Source organism: Abramis brama, assembly GCF_963993115.1.
Source record: "Abramis brama genome assembly, chromosome: 21".
NCBI classification, from domain to species: Eukaryota; Metazoa; Chordata; class Actinopteri; order Cypriniformes; family Leuciscidae; genus Abramis; species Abramis brama.
Window position 1 is genome coordinate 20,193,346 of NC_139983.1, and position 17,295 is coordinate 20,210,640.

Sequence of the window (17,295 nt, forward strand, 5' to 3'; positions counted from 1 at the left end):
TATCTAATGGATTTTTGAAAACATCATAGATGAATCATTTGCTGCCTTTGATATCCCACAATCCTGAGCATTCAATCCCGTGACAGTTCAGCAAAAAATAAATATGGCATCTGACAATATGCGGTTGGTGGTCAGTTTGTGTAAATGTACATTTTTTACCTATATTTGTCCCACTTTTGATGTAATTTCTAGCGTGAAATTACTGTTATAGTAATTAAATATTCGCTTAGTTATCACCAAAGCTCTCTCTATTTTGTTGTAGATCATTAAAACTTTACGCTGCCTCTGAAGTTTGTCTGAAATCAGTTTTGTGAAGTATCTTCATGCGCAAACGCTGCCTTCATAGTCATGCCTGATTAAAGCAGCAAGGCAACAAATCAGCCGCCTAAGCTTTCGGAAGCAGCAAATGTCTCTGTTTCAAAACCTTGCACTTAAAGAAATTAATAGTTTTATTCAACAAGGACATATTACATTGCTCAGAAGGGACAGTAAAGACTTTTGCATTCTTACATGAAAAATTATGTTTCTAAAAAATGCTGTTTTTCTGAACTTTCTATTCATCAAAGAATCCTTAATTTAAAAAAAAGTGGTGTTCACAAAATATTAGGCAGCACTGTTTTCTGTTTCTGTCAACTGTTTTCAACATTAATAATAAAAAATGTTTTTGAGCACTAATTCAGAATATTAGAATAATTTCTGAAGGATCAAGTGACAAAGAAAATCCAGCTTTGGCATTAATAATGTCTAAGTTAATACTTGTTCAAAACAATCACTTTAGCTTTGTACTATTTTTGGTTTATTTTGATAAATAAAATAATTCATTTTTGTACAAAAAATATACTGTCATTAATATAAGTTCATTTTAAATAATACAGAAACAAAATTATTTAAAAAAAAGATTCTGAAAGCATTCTCTCAATAATTTAATAAAGCTTTACAGTAGTAGAAAATACAGATGATATTTTATTCACATGAAATGATTATCATATTTTTAAATACGATGATTTCATTATAAATATGGTGATTTTCTCTAAGGTGGACACCCAATTTGATATATATTTACCATCTGAATCTTACCATGTTATGTCAACCAAAGGAAAAGTCAGGCAGCTATTTATTATCATATTAATTATTGTGCTTTTAGCCCCAACAGCAGGGGTGCCTTTTACCCCAAATACCATACTTTTACATATTCTTCCATTATTGAAAAACTGTTGCTTTAATTACCTTGAACAAAACTGAAGAAAAAAAAAACATTAACAAGATTTTTAATCACTTCTCATTTGTTACATAAATCTTTTTAAAACATTTTTAAAAACATCAAATATTAGATCAAATTAGCGCACAATCAACTTTGCATTGCTGTTAGTGATCGCGTCAAGAATCAGCCAAATTAAAGGAGTCATGACCTGTAATTTTTACTTTTCCACGATAATCAATGTATGTTATGATTGCCTAACGATTATACACTGGCCGGGAAGCCGATATTTAAAAGTGAAGCGTTTGTTTACCCCTGGGTTCGTAAACCAGCCCACGTGCACGCGCACTCAAATACGAGATTTTAATTTCTGCCCCGACTTGACGTCAAGATGGGGCAGGATATACCATATATGGACACCGCAGACCTATGCTGCAGGAAGCCCGCCCTGCCCCTCTCCCCCTCATATTCAGTCGCGAAAGATGCAGAAACGTAGTGCACATGTGAGTTGCTCTGTTGTTGACTGCCAGAATCAACATGTAAATGTGTTTTCTCTCCCAAGAACGGACCAAGCTTCATTTTTAATGACGCGGTTCCTACAACCCTTCCCACTGGCTTAACGTTAGGTGTCTGTGCTAATCATTTTATCAATTCATTATATAACTATGACAACATATAATTGTATTGATTTTTTTATAGAATAGATAAGGATAGATAAATAAAACAAACAGTCAAGTAATAATAAACATAAAGAAAAAGATCACGTTACATGTCTGTAGAAGAAAAATATTGAATGTCTAAAAAACCACAACGTGAAACAAGGCAAAAACGTTGATCTCAATAACCACTGTAAGCTGATAAAAAAAAGTAGACTACATCTCCGTTAATGTAATCTACATTAAATAAAAGGTATAATGTATGTCTCAGTCAAAATGATTGTCTTTACCATTCAGAGACACCTTGATGTAGACGTCCTTCCATCGACTCTACATCTTCCCTTTCCAGCTCAGGTTCAGAGTCTGGCTCATACATATACGTTTGAATTCCGTAGGTCGCGGCCAGGTCGGGTTCATTCACAACTTGCGCCATGATGTCATTTTGGAATGATATGCTGAAGTTACCTGCGGTGTCAACCCCCCTCCTTCCTGCCACCAATCAACGCGCCCCTCATTTGCATTATTAAAATGACGTCCACGACAGCCAAAATATCGCATCAGATCTCACGAGACAATAATGCCTTCAGAAATAAGGGTCAGAGGAGCTCTGTGTTTATTTTTTTTCCACTTTTCTTTTTTAGAAGGGCCTAAAAGACTATAATAGAGCATGGGTATCCAAGGTAATACTAGGTTATGACTCCTTTAAAGAAAAAATCAAAAGCGGTTAGTACTGAGAAGTACTAAAAGTACAAAAAGTACAAAAGAAAAGTACTGAGCAGAATTTAAAAGAGGTTTGGGGTTTAAAAGAGAATAAAGTCAAATGTGCTTTTTACCCCTGTGCGCCTTTAGCCCTGTTGTACCCTATATATATTTACCCTATATTGTCTCTGTTATGTTATTAATTATAGTAAACACATAAATAAAAGTCGGCACACCACGGCTCCAAAAATATACAGAGTCTGTCAATATATTTCTATATTTTTGGAGCCTTGATTTGCCCACTGATTTGACTTTATTTATTTTTTAATGTTTTTAATTATAAAAACTGTATTTATAATTTGTTTTTGTTTTTCCATTTTAAAAGGTATAAAATGTTGCAATATCTTTAGCCAATCCTTTTAGAACAACTTTGCAGTCTTACAAACAGTAAAATGCTGGAGGTTGGCTCACTATCGAATGCTACATTTTCCACTAAGGAAAGAACAGCACAGCAGTACATTCTGATGGAACAGTGCAGATTTGGCAGGGCAAGGGATGTCATGATGCAGTGACAACATATCAAAGCTTTTAGAGTGCATGCAAGCTGATCACTTAAAACAGCATCATTTATCTCTGCGTGGCCGAGACCCGCTGTTGGAAATCCCCAGAGAATATAGGAAGACTGTTAGAGGGTGCTGACGACACAGAGCTAGCAGAAGCTCAGCAAAATGAAGAGATACACTGAGCTCATCACCAATCAGTGTTAAGATCATCAATTCAATACAGCACTGTAAAGTGCAGTGGTCTCGAATGGCACCATGAAATGAGTACAACCCACTCATAACTGCTTTAGAGTCCTTTGCAATCTCCCAGTATATTTGTAATATGCTTAGATTTTTAACAGCCTGCTGGGAATATTGAGAAAAGTTCATTGTGTTGGCAAATTAATGCATCGTTTTCCTTTTCTTTTTAAAAAAGATTCAAAATAACTTAATACATGATACAGCTCTAATGAAACTCCCTGCAGAGATGAGCTTCTACACATGCTGAACATCTGCCCTCTGCAGTTTAACTGTGGAGGTTCAGAGTGTGTTGTAGTTACAACATGAGGCAGAGCCTTAGAAATGTCCCCCGCAGCAGCAGAGAAGGACTCACACCGTGCAAACCGAGGGAGACACATTGATCGTATTGATTTTTAGAGCTCAGAGCTCAACCATCACCAACAGCAGCATCAAATCCGTCCCTGCGTCCTGAAGAGTCTCTTCACGCTCTGTAACTTCATCAGCAAACACTCCAACCATCTTTTCTTACTAAGATCTCAGATTCGAATGAGCCTTGGTTTTGTCTGTTGGCTCTCCAGCAACTAAACAATAGCTGAATGGTAATCATTTGAGCTTTGCTTGTGTGGTCTGTTTCTTACTTGCCCAGCAGAATCTCACAGCAAAAATGTCACCACGATCTACACTGAGGGTTCAGGAATGTGTTTGTGTGCACATTTCTGCAGATCTCAGGAGATTGGAGTTGAGAGAGAGTGGGAGAAAGTGTGATTATATTCCTAGAGGGAAATAGCTGCAGTGTGAATTGTGCGGGAACGATTATTTAACTAATCCCAAACTCCGACAGACACAACCAGACTATTTTATTATTAAACTATTTTATTAACTGTTACTTTCACCATTTAGATTTTCTAATCAACTTGTCGGTGTGTCATTCAATCCTTCTTTCATCCCTTAAAAGTCTTTCGCCTCTGTTCACAGCTCGTACCGTTTGGACAAGTCAAGCCGGGACATGGTCAAATACCTCACCAATATCACTGCAGATTTAAGGTGAATATGAGCAGACACACACTTAGCTGCTCAAAACTTGCAAAGGTAGTGTAGACTTTGATGTATGCTTAGACAATAAAAGTCATTAAATACAAGTTATTCAGTAAAGACAACTCAAAACTAATTTTATAACTCTTTATAAAATCTCTTTAAAGGTATTTTGAGTAACTTTTGTGAAATAGCATTACTCTTTTTTTCCTTTCCCCTGTCTTTCTCTTTTGGGGAGTCATGTGATGTTGTATTTTTTCTAGGTAGTATTGAGTATTGCACAGGTACAGTGGCTCATTAAGTAGCCTCTAATTTGCATTGATTGGATGCTTTAGCACAGCCAATCGAAATGCCATTTTTAGTTTGCATTGAATCAGAAAGAGAGGATGGCTGTAAATGAAATAGATAAATAATGTAAAAGTTGTTACATGATCCTTTATGTAGTAAGCCTTAGTTGTTATTAGATAGATAGATAGATGGATAGATAGATATATAGATAGATAGATAGATAGATAGATAGATAGATAGATAGATAGATAGATAGATAGATAGATAGATAGATAGATAGATAGATAGATAGATAGATAGATAGAGTGAGTATATAATTCACTTTCTTTTTTATTACCTTCTCTTCCTTTCATTGTCATCTTCACTGCATGTCTCACTGCATAGTCAAAGCTACCATCTTCAGACCTCTAGGGAAATCCATCCCAGCATCACACTGGAACCATCTCCCAACTACAACTCGCCGAAGTTCCGCTCCAGGAACCAGAGCTACATGAGAGCGGTCAGCACCCTGAGCCAGGCCAGTTGCGTCAGCCAAGTCAGCCAGGTGAGAGTCACATCTGCTCGGCTTCACATAGCTTAAAGTAATCTAGGCTTTTTCACACTCGTCAACAGTGCAGAAAAATACGACACTTACGGAGGATTTAGGCCCCATTTTCCCATTTATATACAATATAGTGTTATCGTGTTTGTCTGTTTCTAAATAGCCAGATTTATCAGCCTCTAACATCTAAATCTCTCTGAAAGTGAAGTAATGTGGGTTGTATTGATTTGTCTCGAGGTCTTACAACATGGTTTTTATTTCTTCGGACCCACATTTTGCACACACGCTCGCTCGCTCTGGATTTCTAAGCACCATCAGTGGCTTGCTGTGGTCATTAGAGGATAATTCCCTTTCAATGGAACTTGATGGCAATCTTGGATTTTAGAGATTGCTAAATGGGAATCTGATGGCTAGTAAGAATCCTATCAGGCAAGTTCAGCTTGACTAGATATATCGCTTTATCACAAAGATGCTCATCTCAGATTTTTCAAGTCGATATAACCAGTTATTGCTCAGGAATGGGAAGGATTTAAAGAAAGCATTTCATTTCCTCCGTCTTCTGCAGGAAGACTTAATGTTTGATCTGCAGAGATTCTGCCGTGACAATATCACAATTTTTATCTCACGTACTGTACAGTCCTGTGTAGATAAGATTAGACTGAACACTGGGACTGAGGGATAAATATAGGCCTAACAGCAAATAAAGCCATGAAAATGGAAGAAAGCAGCCAGATGAAAAAAGTAAGGGTGGATGGTTAGAAGAAACATGCTGAGATATATTGACTCGGTTTTTCTGTTTCTGCAGGTGAGCGAGACCGAGGTTAATGGACAGTTTGAGTCGGTGTGTGAATCCGTGTTCAGCGAGGTGGAGTCTCAGGCAATGGATGCTTTGGACTTGCCAGGCTGTTTCAGGACACGCAGCCACAGTTACCTGCGAGCCATCCAGGCTGGATTCTCACAGGACGATGACTGCGTCCCCTCCATGACATCATCAACTGTAACCTCCACCATCAGGTCCACCACAGGTAAGTGGGCTTTCCTTGTGGATAACCATGCACACCTTTGTCTGGTCTCGGCTTGTGTTTGTCTCAAAGCAGGAGTTGTGGCAGTAGCAGTATTCCAGATAACTTACTTACTGTATTCAGTGACTTAGGTTTGCCTTTAACAATACAAAAATAGCTGTGAATGCTATATATATATATTACAATTGACGGTTCTTTTGCTATTTACAATTTGACTCACATGTCCTATTAAAGTTAATGGCCAACTGATAAGTAACTTGATTTTACATAGTCTGATTCTGATCTTAAAAGCTTTAAGGCATACCTGAATCAGTTTTTATGAATACAGTTTCTGGTAATACAATTGTAACCTTCAAAACGATGAATGAGCAATTTAATTAAGAAAATGTCAGTTTGAAAACAAAAGCGCTTAGCTCAGTGATTACATAATTTCATGAATTTCATGAATATAAAATCTGCATGACTTAATTATTAAGAGCGTAAATGTTGAACCCTATGAAAGCATTGAAGAGTATGGTGTTTCCCAGTTAGATTCAGATCAGTGGAAAAGCTGTTCAAATGGTTATTTCTGAATGAATGCATCGTTTTACATGTAGCATGGCATGCATGCATGTGAACTGCTTACTGCAGAGTGATTGTTTTGTGTAAGGCTTCAAAACCTAGAGGTAAGTGCTGGTGTGCCTCAGAGCATAAGAATATGAACCCTATTGAATTCAATCCCCAAATATTTTGGCAAAAAATAAAATGGTGAAAAGTGAAACATCCAATTTTTTTTTTTGTAATATTGTGTCCAAATTAAGATATGACCTTTTTTATTCTTCCACTGTGTGTTTTGTCTCTCAAGATTTTCAATTTGGATCTCTACCTTGTCCTATTTTCTGCCTCAGTTGACTCTTGGCTAACAGACAGGGAGGGGGTGAAAAACAATGATGGAGACACAAGGTGGTGTGTATTGCGATCCCAAAATGTTTCTCAGTCGGATGATTGTCACTCTGTGGGCTTTCTGTTTCTCACTCTCGCACATCTCCTAGTCTCTACCTCTCTCTCTCTCTTTCCCTCTCACTTTCTCTTCCGGCTATGGAAGCTGGTTTTAAACGTATCAGTTTTGAGTTCTCTCTCCCACAGGGTCCGCAACTGAAGCCGTGCTTGAGCGTTTGAGTTTTCAGGCGGTTTAAGGGTCAGTGGTGAAACAAGCCTCCTAAATAAATATAATTAAGTGTTATTGTGAATTAAGGCCAAAATTTTTTGACAGAAAATATGTAGTAAATATGCTCTAGCGTTTTTTTGCACTGCCTTCTCACTGAAATATGCTTGCAGTATAACGAGCAATATTGGCTTTCTCACAAAGGGAATCTCTTTAAAAACACTTGATTTTGAGCTTAATTTGACTAAATCCATTATAGTAAGTCTCATATATATTTTGCAACAGTGACTGGGCAAGGAATATTTCAAAGAATACAATCACTGATCACAAAAATTGCATGTGTTAAACTATTGATAAAGCAATGAGCTAATTTTTTGTTTGAATTTGGCTGTTTGTGTGTCGAGGTACCGGTTGAAGACAATGATTCCCCCAGTAAAGACCTGGTCAGTGGACCGCTCATGTTCAATAGGGTTCATACCTGCTTTGTTGAGACACACACACACAAAAAAAAAGAAACGGAAAGCTTTTGCTCGCAATTGCCTCCTTTCAAGGCACAAAGCACAGACCTGCTCTGTCAGAGGGACCTGGTAATGCTCTATGAGATGCCGTTGTTATTATCCCCTGCAGGTGTCCTCAGGCTTCAGTTCTCTGTTTTGTGCTTTGAGAGATGAATATGCAAATAACGTATGGAGTGAGAAGGCAGAGTAATAACAGAGCTGTGAGTCAAAATGGGATCTATTTGCTAGCGTGATCACAATAACTCACAATAACTAGCTCCCGTCACCTGAAAACAGGGAGTTGAGATTGCGTTTGTTGCATACTGAGCAAACCTCAAAAAAATTTGTACAATTTTACAAAGCCCTTCCATTTAAAGTGTGTATATACTTCACTTTTTCTTATAAATAATTAATTCCCATATCCCTGCAATGGACTGTTAACAATTTTTATCTGACCTGTGTGATAACATCATTCACACAAAAAAGATTTAACCCTGATCTGGCCTGAAACTGATTTTGGCTCACACATGTTTGGTTGAACTCTAAATGGAGCCTGCAAACAGCACAAATCCCCAGCTGGCCTCACCACTGGGCACATTATATACACTGGCATTTTTATATTTTTCTTCCAGAGGGAAATGATGTGCTGGAGGGCACTGGTTTGCTTAATGAGGACAATTTACTCAGCGAGGGGCCAGACTTAACCTCCATGGCCTGTGGGGATACAGGCTTCCGTGGGAGAGGAGATGAATCCAGCACCCTTTATGGTAATAGCTCACCCACCACGTCTCCCTCGTTACCCCCGCTGAAAACGAGTGCACCCATCAGGCCGCGCCCTGTTCAGTCAAGTGTCCAGGAGACGGCAGATCTAGCCCTGGCCATCAGCCAGCAGTGGAGGGATGATGTGTCAGCCATGCGGAAGGAGTTAGCCGATCTCAGAAAGGATCTGTGCACAGAGCTCAGAGCCTTTAACATGAACTTTTCCACCTTTACGCAACATTACAGCACCTGGTCACCGAGCTGGGTAAGAGAAACCCAGACAGCTGCTCCTCAAGTGTCTGTCAGCACCCAGGCAGGAAGCAAGACACTGGTGCGACAGAACACGGCAGACGCAGCGGTTAACTGCCCCTCACCAGTTGATCCCAATGTTTTTTCCATGTCTCCCTCAGAACCTGCAGATAAAAATGTCCTGCACGTCTCGGCCTCTTCACCATTTTTTCAAACTGACCCCAACTCTGAATTAGCAGAGATTGATGACCCTACTTTTGCTAATCTTACCCCTCCAGATCCTATTGATGTGGCGTCACTTTGTTGGCCTGATCTAGATTCGGACTCAATGACTCCTCCAGATCCCCCAGAACCAGTGCCAGAGGTAGAACCGTATTGCTTTACGAAGTCATCAACTCCTGAGCATGTGGAATCCATTGTTTTAGACTTCACAAATGTAGAACTAGTGAACCTGGCCAGTTTGCAGTGGCCTAAACTGGATCCGGATGATATTGGCTCTCCACCCCAAGAATCTCTTGATCGGCCCTCTCAAGAATCTCCGGAACAACCTGGTCCATATACAATGGACCTTGGTAGCACGTCTACACAGGAAGAGTCAGTTCTAGAATCCATGCAACCATTATTGTTGAGTCACACAGACGACGAACCTATGGACTTCACATCACTAGAATTGGACTCTGTTGTCCTGAGTCCAATGACCCCAGATTCTATGAATCTTCATGACTTAAAATGGCCAAGTTTAGAATCTCTTGAGCTCAATGTTTCTGGCTCTCAAAGCCCAGGTCCTGTAGATCTGGCTCTGCCAAATCCTCCAACCCCAGAAACTGTCTATGAATATTCCTGTGAGTCTACAGAACAAGAACCACCCTTTCCAGAACTACTGGACACCATTTATCTCCAACCTGCCACTCCAGAGCCTGAATCCCGAACAGAGTCTGACATATCAAACCCAACAAGTCCTGAACCTCATTTTCCTACTTGTCAAAAGCCAGCTGCACATGAACTAGACACTCAGGCTCTTGTTTTGTGGTCCAAAAAGGAAACATTCATGGTTTTTGCTGAAGAAGGTAGTGCCATTAACATCCCAGAGTCCTACTCTGAAGAAGAAGAAGGCCAGAATGTTGATTCTCCTTACCCGATGATAAATTTCCCAATACATCCAGACACTGTGGAATCAGCTCACCTGGAGTCTGAGACTCTCTACTCTGCCGTTCTGTGCTCAGTTGAGTCAGATACGTTTGATCCCGAAGTCACTAGCATGGATGAACCAACGTCACATGAGCTGAATCCACCTGGACTTGCTACCATAGACCCAGCGACTGTGCACCCCTTCAATTTATCCCTGTTGGAGCTCCAGTCAGCTTTAGACGTATCTAAGAGCGAAACAAGTGATAATGGGTCACCAAAGGGAACAGCAGCCATAAGCAGCCCTTCTCATTCACTATCCGGTAGGGATTTCCTATGGATTCGATGGCAGCGGAAAGCACGTGGACGGCAGCCAATGTCACGGAGTGCCAGTATGGAAATTTACCACAAGAAATACTCAAACAATTCAGTGATGTCTTATATGTCATTGTCACTCTGAGCTCACCAAAAAGTGCATGGAGCTACACGGGGTGTGCAATAGAAAATCATATATAATATTTATAGACAGAATGTAAGACTGTTAGGTTATGTAGCAAGATGTTTACAGGTCTGTCTCCCCCAATGTGTTTGTGATTATATAAGAGAGAATGCGAAGTAGAGAGTGTTAAAAGGGAAAAAGTAGAAGAGATAAGACATTGTTACAATTAAGGCATGGATGAAGTCATGAGAGGGGTTGTAGCTAAAATATGTCTGATGACAGCAGTGGGACTGCATTAGTGTACTTCAGATATTCAGCACCTATTTATACTGCAAAACTGGTGAGTCACCTTGAACTTCACTCCTCTCCAGGGACACTCTCTGGCTTTACAGAGACTGAAATGTATTTTAGTAAATACTGTGATTGTTTTTTGGCAGAGAACGAAGATTTCCAGTCAAGATTCTCTCTCCAATGAACTTTAGAAATACAGAGTAAACTGTAAAATAAATCTCTGTATGAACTGGTCCCGGTTAAACCAGAAATTTGTTCCTTGGTCATGCTCTGAGAGGATGGGGGGTAGGGAGAATACTTTTTCAGATGGAACAAAACAGAGTATAAAGTGGATGTCGACCAAAGACCTGAAACAACTGCATATCGCTTGTATACATCTTAAGGATTTTAATCATTTTTTTTTCTCTGAATGTAATATAGTGGTTGTTTCTCTGGTATGAATGATGGCATCCTTTATTCCATTTTACTCAATGTCTTCAGAGCCAAAGTCTCACTGTTAAAGTGGAGGACAGATTAGTAGCCTACTGTGAAATTTTCAAAGATACAACGTCTATGTTACGAAACTCTGTGAAAGTGACTACTGTTTCTTTTCTTTTTTTTTCTTTGTTTTTGCTCAAATCTTATAGAGATCTGGTGGGAAATAGGACATGTTGAATGTGATATTTTTGGATTCTCTTTCTGGGCATATTCATAATATAATGTGGAAATATATCAGATATTAATATTAAATGGATATTTCTTAAGGTGAATTACATTTAAGGAATTTGGTTACTGATGTTTGACGCTCTGTTAATCTGCTGGGATTACATGAACATGGGATGTGTAAAAATGGGATATAGATCTGCAGACCACAAAATTGCATATGGGTAAGGAATGAAGACCTGTGGTATAAACACGCACTTTGAGGTAACTGGTATACTTGTACAGTTAGTTGTAACCTTTTAAACAAAATTAATTATCTTACAAATCGATGCTAATCTTGCAAATCCACACCTAGTATTATAAATGAGATACAAAATACTGTGCATCCTTATTATTTCCACATATAATATATTCCCTAGTGATTCCGTGTATTATTTTAAATGTACAGCCTATTGTATCCAGTGATCTTTCCTGCAAATATGAATAACATGACACACGCAGCTCTCATTAACTGCTATGAGAGCTCCCCATCTTTAATACAAGATGCCAGTTTATTTGTGCCGATATGGTGACTGAAGCTATTAATGTCAAATCAACAGTCTGTTTGTATTATTAAGAATATTATGTACATGTATGCGAGGGAATATCAGGGTACTAAAGAAAATACAAAAGGCAATCTCTAACAATTAAGATTTGGTTTGTATCGACAAATGTAATGCAATGACCTTGTATCTGACAATCAGAGGAAATTTTGAAACCGGATACAGTGATAAATTATTAGCATTCTAATTATTAGCAACAGTTTACATCTAATTAGTATGACAGAGTCATACTAAAACTGAAGTAGTTCTTGAAGTAGTTAATGTAGTTGAGATTGCAGTTTTACATTATTAGTAGTAGTGAAAGTATTTTTTAATCAAGTGGTTGTAGCTAATTCATCTAATTATGTTTAGATTTATTTATTTGCTTGTTTATTTATTTATTTATTTAAAGCCTGGACTTTCAGGGCTCTCTGCTTTTTTGTTAGTCAGCCAGCCAACTGACAGACATTTACAGTGAGTTTTGAGAACAGTGCAAATATTGGGTGGTTTTAAAAGCTTATAAAGACTTTAAATGTGTTTCCCTACAAATTAAATTTGGCAACATATCTTTAATCTGTAAATATTCAATGTTAGAATGGAAATCTTGGCTAATTCCCAGTTCGCATACCAAAACTATGTATACAGTATGGTCATAAAATGGTCTTAATACAGCATCAAAGAGTCATTACAAACGTCGAGCACGATTTTCTTGTGTAGCGCAAGAGGTTGTGGGAAATATTAACCTACAAAGCACAGGCAGATGCATATTTTGAACATTCACTAGAAATAGTATGCAATTTTGTGATTCAGTGGACACTAATCTTTATCTTATATACTATATCGTACAATTAGCATGCGTATTGGGATTTAGCCATTGCTAACAGGTCTTCCTTTATTCATACCGGAGCTCTCAGGCCTTATTTTAAGCATTGTCCACACATTGCCCTCTGCTGTGCTGGAGAGCTATATCTTAAGTAATAAAAGTGGGTTTTACATACATATCTAGAACAGACCCACAGGTGCTTAAAGTGCAGGACAAAACTGACTGTAGCAAAACAAATAAACACATTAAGATGCTCATTGGTCCCATCCCCACTATATTAAGTCATTGCAAGTCTTTTCAGTGGGTTGGAAATATGTGACAGAGCCTTATGGGTCATTTAAGTGTAGTAAAAGCAGTGTTTCTTTGAGGGGTTTCCTGGTACTGCACATTTCATTGGCTGCTTGTGCATTGTGTGCCTTGTCTGGCTCATGAATGTGGGCTTTTAACCACCCAGCCTCAATATTGTTGTGCCACTGTGATTTTTTTTTCTTCTTCTCTTTCTTAATGGCTTCAAAATTTCAGAATGAAACCACCTGGACTTTAAGGTTTCGAATATTAACCACAGAGATCTTGAAGCCTGAAAAACCATGTGAAAACGAGCCTCTTTATCTCTCTGTATCTTCACTTCTGTCAGCTGATTGTTGGTTTTTCTGAGATCAACTTAAATGTCTGCAATCATGATGATCTGTAACTAAGTGAATGTTATTAATTTCATTAAATAATAAAACAAGAACTTTTACATCAGAACATCAACTGTTTTAGGCCGTTGTATAGTGGACTCTGAACCAGGGGTGTTTTTAAACACTTTGTTGTAAGCTACAGTACCTCTCTCTGCTCAGTTCTCACATGTACGCATCCTTTTGTTTGTAAGCCTTATTATACTACTTGATCTGATGTAATAATAATATTAATTTCCTATAATAAAGGCCCTGCAGGTAGACAAGTTTATAGCTGATCAAATTACCACAAGCAGTGACACTTTAGATGTCATTGCAAATAATTCAATGTGACATTACACAAAAGAACAAGTTGATCAGAAGGTTCTGGAAGCAGCACTGAACTCATGCAGTTTTCATGAGATTGCAGCATTCAGTTTCAACATTATGATTTCATTTCTAAACTTTTTAGCTTTCTGACTAAAATACAGATGTTTAGTTTAGGTTGAAGTGACTTGTTTTTTTTTTTTTTGTGGTTTTGGGTCTGATGTATGTGGTCTCTTAAATACACAGTGGAAGATTTTTTTATTATTATTATTATTCAAAAGATGATCACTTTTCATCAGGTGTTTTGTTATTAATTTTTATTTTCTAACTGTAAACTACCTCTGTTTAAATCAAATCCCATGATGCAAAATTCAGTTTTGATGTATGTGTACTGAGCTCAAAATGTTGTATGTATGTATGTACTGTATGTTTGTGTCTGTATGTTTGTGTCTGTATGTCTGTGTGTGAGTGTGGTCTGGCTTCAAAAGGTTTATGTGTATGTTTGCTTATAGGAATTCAGTTCCATCTCCCTTCTTCAGGCAGTGTGGACCGTCCTTCCCAACAGCCACCAGGTACAGACACCACTCATCTTTACATTATAGCTTTAACTCAGCATATTCCTCCTTCAATAGGGTTCATGTTCAAGTACCAGCATCAACATAATTAAATACTGTATATCATTGTGCCTATTCTGAATTTTAAAACAGCCTTTGTTTAAGAGTTATAAGCCACAAACCAAACTAACCAGCTAAGAGGTGAATCACAGCATTACAAACGTAAATTTGAAGCAAAAATTTAATTAAAAAAAATCTTTAATGAGGGAAAGACTTATAATCCCATGAATTATTATGAATGATATAATCAAAGTAAAAACCTTGGATAAATATAAAAACTTTTGATTTAAAGATGTTGATTATGTAAAGAAACAATAAATGTTTATACAAATATTTTAGTAGTTTAGGAGCATAAAGATAGACTATGCCATTCACGGTGCCAAAATAATTAGTCAAAATAATTCTTGGGAGTGTTCCCACACACTTCCATGAAGAATTATTTTGGCAAGATTTGTTTGTCTCAGTTCTCTGATTGGTGGAAAATTTCTGGTGGATTTTCTTGCAGGATCATGGGTTATATAGTTTTTCACCAGGAATCATTTAATAATCAATCAATTATTTTTTTTTTTTTTTATTGCGGACTGATGGCTTAAAAAAAAAAAAAAAAAAATCCACTGTCCAAAAAAAATTTAATTATGGAATTTTTACTTCCGGGACCCGACTGTTGCACTCTACAGACTATTGATAAGAATGTTCAGCATTCATATTCTAACTGACAGTGATGTCGCTGTGGTATTTGTATACAGAACTGTGATTGGTTTAATTTCTTCACATCTATTTGGATACTGAATTGTGATTGGTCAGGTCTCCCTTGCCTAAATTTCACCATGTACAGCTGTCTAATGATTCTTGAGTGCATCGAACTTAAAACAAGATGAGTGTCATTAACTTTAAAACTGTTCTTTTGCAACCTTGTAATCACTAGTTTAGTCAGTGTGAAGCACTCTCACAAACTCGTTCTCTCTCATTTCCCCCTTCCTCCCTTCCTCTCTCTTTGTAACGATGAAAGCACGGTGTCATCACTCTTAGCTCATTTGATAAAACGGGCAGCACAGAGAGAGTTATGAGTCCCTGTTGCGTTATTTGTTTGGCTGTAACATCTATTTTTGTACCAGTGCTGCTGAATCACTCTGCTCTCTCCTTCTCCTCCTTTCTCATTCATTCTCGGCCCTTCAAACTCTCTCTCTCTCTCTCTCTCTCTCTCTCGCTCCCTCGCTCTCTCTTCCACTACCACTTTGTTACGATCCATCTTTCTCTTTCAATCTCTCCTTATCTCTCCTTCATTCAAGCAGTCTTTCTGATTCAGTTGTTCACATGACCTTTCTGTGAGTTTTTAAAGCTGGCTGATGTGATGAGACGTGGTTTAGCAGGGTTTAATACATTTTGTTCAGGATTCTTTGATGAATACATTTTAAATGTCTTTTCTGTCAATTTCTTTAAAAAAAAAAGAAAGAAAGGAAAACAAAAACATACTGACCCCAAACTTTTGAATGGTTGTGCATATTTCATTTTCTCCTCGAAACACTTAACTCAATTAGAGGACACATCCAAATCAAAGATCCATTTATCTGCCTGGTCCAGCTGTGTGGATTAGAGCAGAAAAAGATTTGTGGATAACCTTTTGCTCATCAGAACGCATGGCAGGGTTCACAGTCTGTTTACAAGAGTAATCAGAGTGCCATTTCTCACTGTTTTTCTCCCTTATTAATGAAGAGGGAGTTTTTGCTATAATTATGTATATATATAACTAGCTATAATTAAGTCAGTAGGCTCATTTATGACACATTTTCTTCATTCTGAATGAGTTATCAGCTCTAAAGATTTTTGTACTACAATATGTTCAATATTCAGAATAGTTGCCGATTAATTTGGTGTTGGCCGTTTCTTAAAGTTTTACATTTGGTCTACCGCCGATCTTGAATATTTGGTACCATCATGTTGATATACAGGAGATATTTGACTTTAAACCTCTCCCTCTAACAGCGGTCACCTACACACCCAGTACACCCACCTATAAGAGGACCCCTCCACCCGTGCCCCCTCGTTCCACCTCGAAACCCCTCATCTCCATCACAGCGCAGAGCAGCACAGAGTCCACGCAGGATGCCTACCACGAGGGACAGCTGGCCAGAGGTGGACAGTGCTATTGTAGCATTATTTATTAGCTTTTTATTTTATTATCAGCTTTAATTTTAATTTTATTGTGTGATTTTATGTTTTTTCTATTCATTTAATAAAAATCTTACATAGCTTTTAATTTTTTTAAATTGTATTTTTAGTAATTTTAGTACTTCAACTTTGTTGCCAAGGCAGCATTTCTATTTTTATGGGGTTTTTTTAAGTTTAAGTTTTTCATCTAATATTTTATTTTAGCTTTATTTCAGTTACCCGAATACAAATTTTAATAGTTTTAGTTTTAGTTTACAATAACAACTCTGTATTATAACAGCTAAATAATACATGCGTTTACCATACTTCTGACTATGCAAACTTTGAGGGAACGTCCAGGTTTAATACCAACCTGGCATGCAACTCTAGATGGCGCAAGCTGATAGGTCCTTAACTAATTTGGTAGGGATCACATCGTTATCTACATAGCGCAGCTGATTGGTTGCTGTTGCATCAGCGGCCAATGAGCTGCGGCTCAACATTCAAATACGGGTAATGTTTGCAAGTCTTCAGCGTGCTTTCAGAAACCCTCCACCTTCCCCAGCTCCACCTGTATAGATCTGCTGCGGTGGTTATTTCATGTATGTTACATGTGCAGCTGCAGCATGTCTTACATGCTCACACAGCAGCATGTTTGTGAAAGTATTGGCAATAGCAAGTCTCAGTACTTCCTCTGCAGCAGCAGCAGCAGCAGTGTGGCAGATCTATACCGCCAAGACCAAATACATTAACATTACCATATCCATTACCATTACCATGCC

General features: G+C 38.0%; 1 protein-coding gene across 1 annotated transcript in view; it reads left to right on the forward strand.

Annotated features, from left to right (window-relative positions):
- The window catches only part of dlgap2a (discs, large homolog-associated protein 2a), a 115,965-nt gene that overhangs the window by 87,672 nt on the left and 10,998 nt on the right, over positions 1-17,295 (forward strand). Inside the window, exons 5-9 of the mRNA XM_084097709.1 lie at positions 4,311-4,379; positions 5,040-5,199; positions 6,002-6,221; positions 14,264-14,323; positions 16,349-16,498. Coding sequence (XP_083953835.1) covers positions 4,311-4,379; positions 5,040-5,199; positions 6,002-6,221; positions 14,264-14,323; positions 16,349-16,498 — 659 coding nt within the window. The remainder of the gene's footprint in view (positions 1-4,310; positions 4,380-5,039; positions 5,200-6,001; positions 6,222-14,263; positions 14,324-16,348; positions 16,499-17,295) is intronic.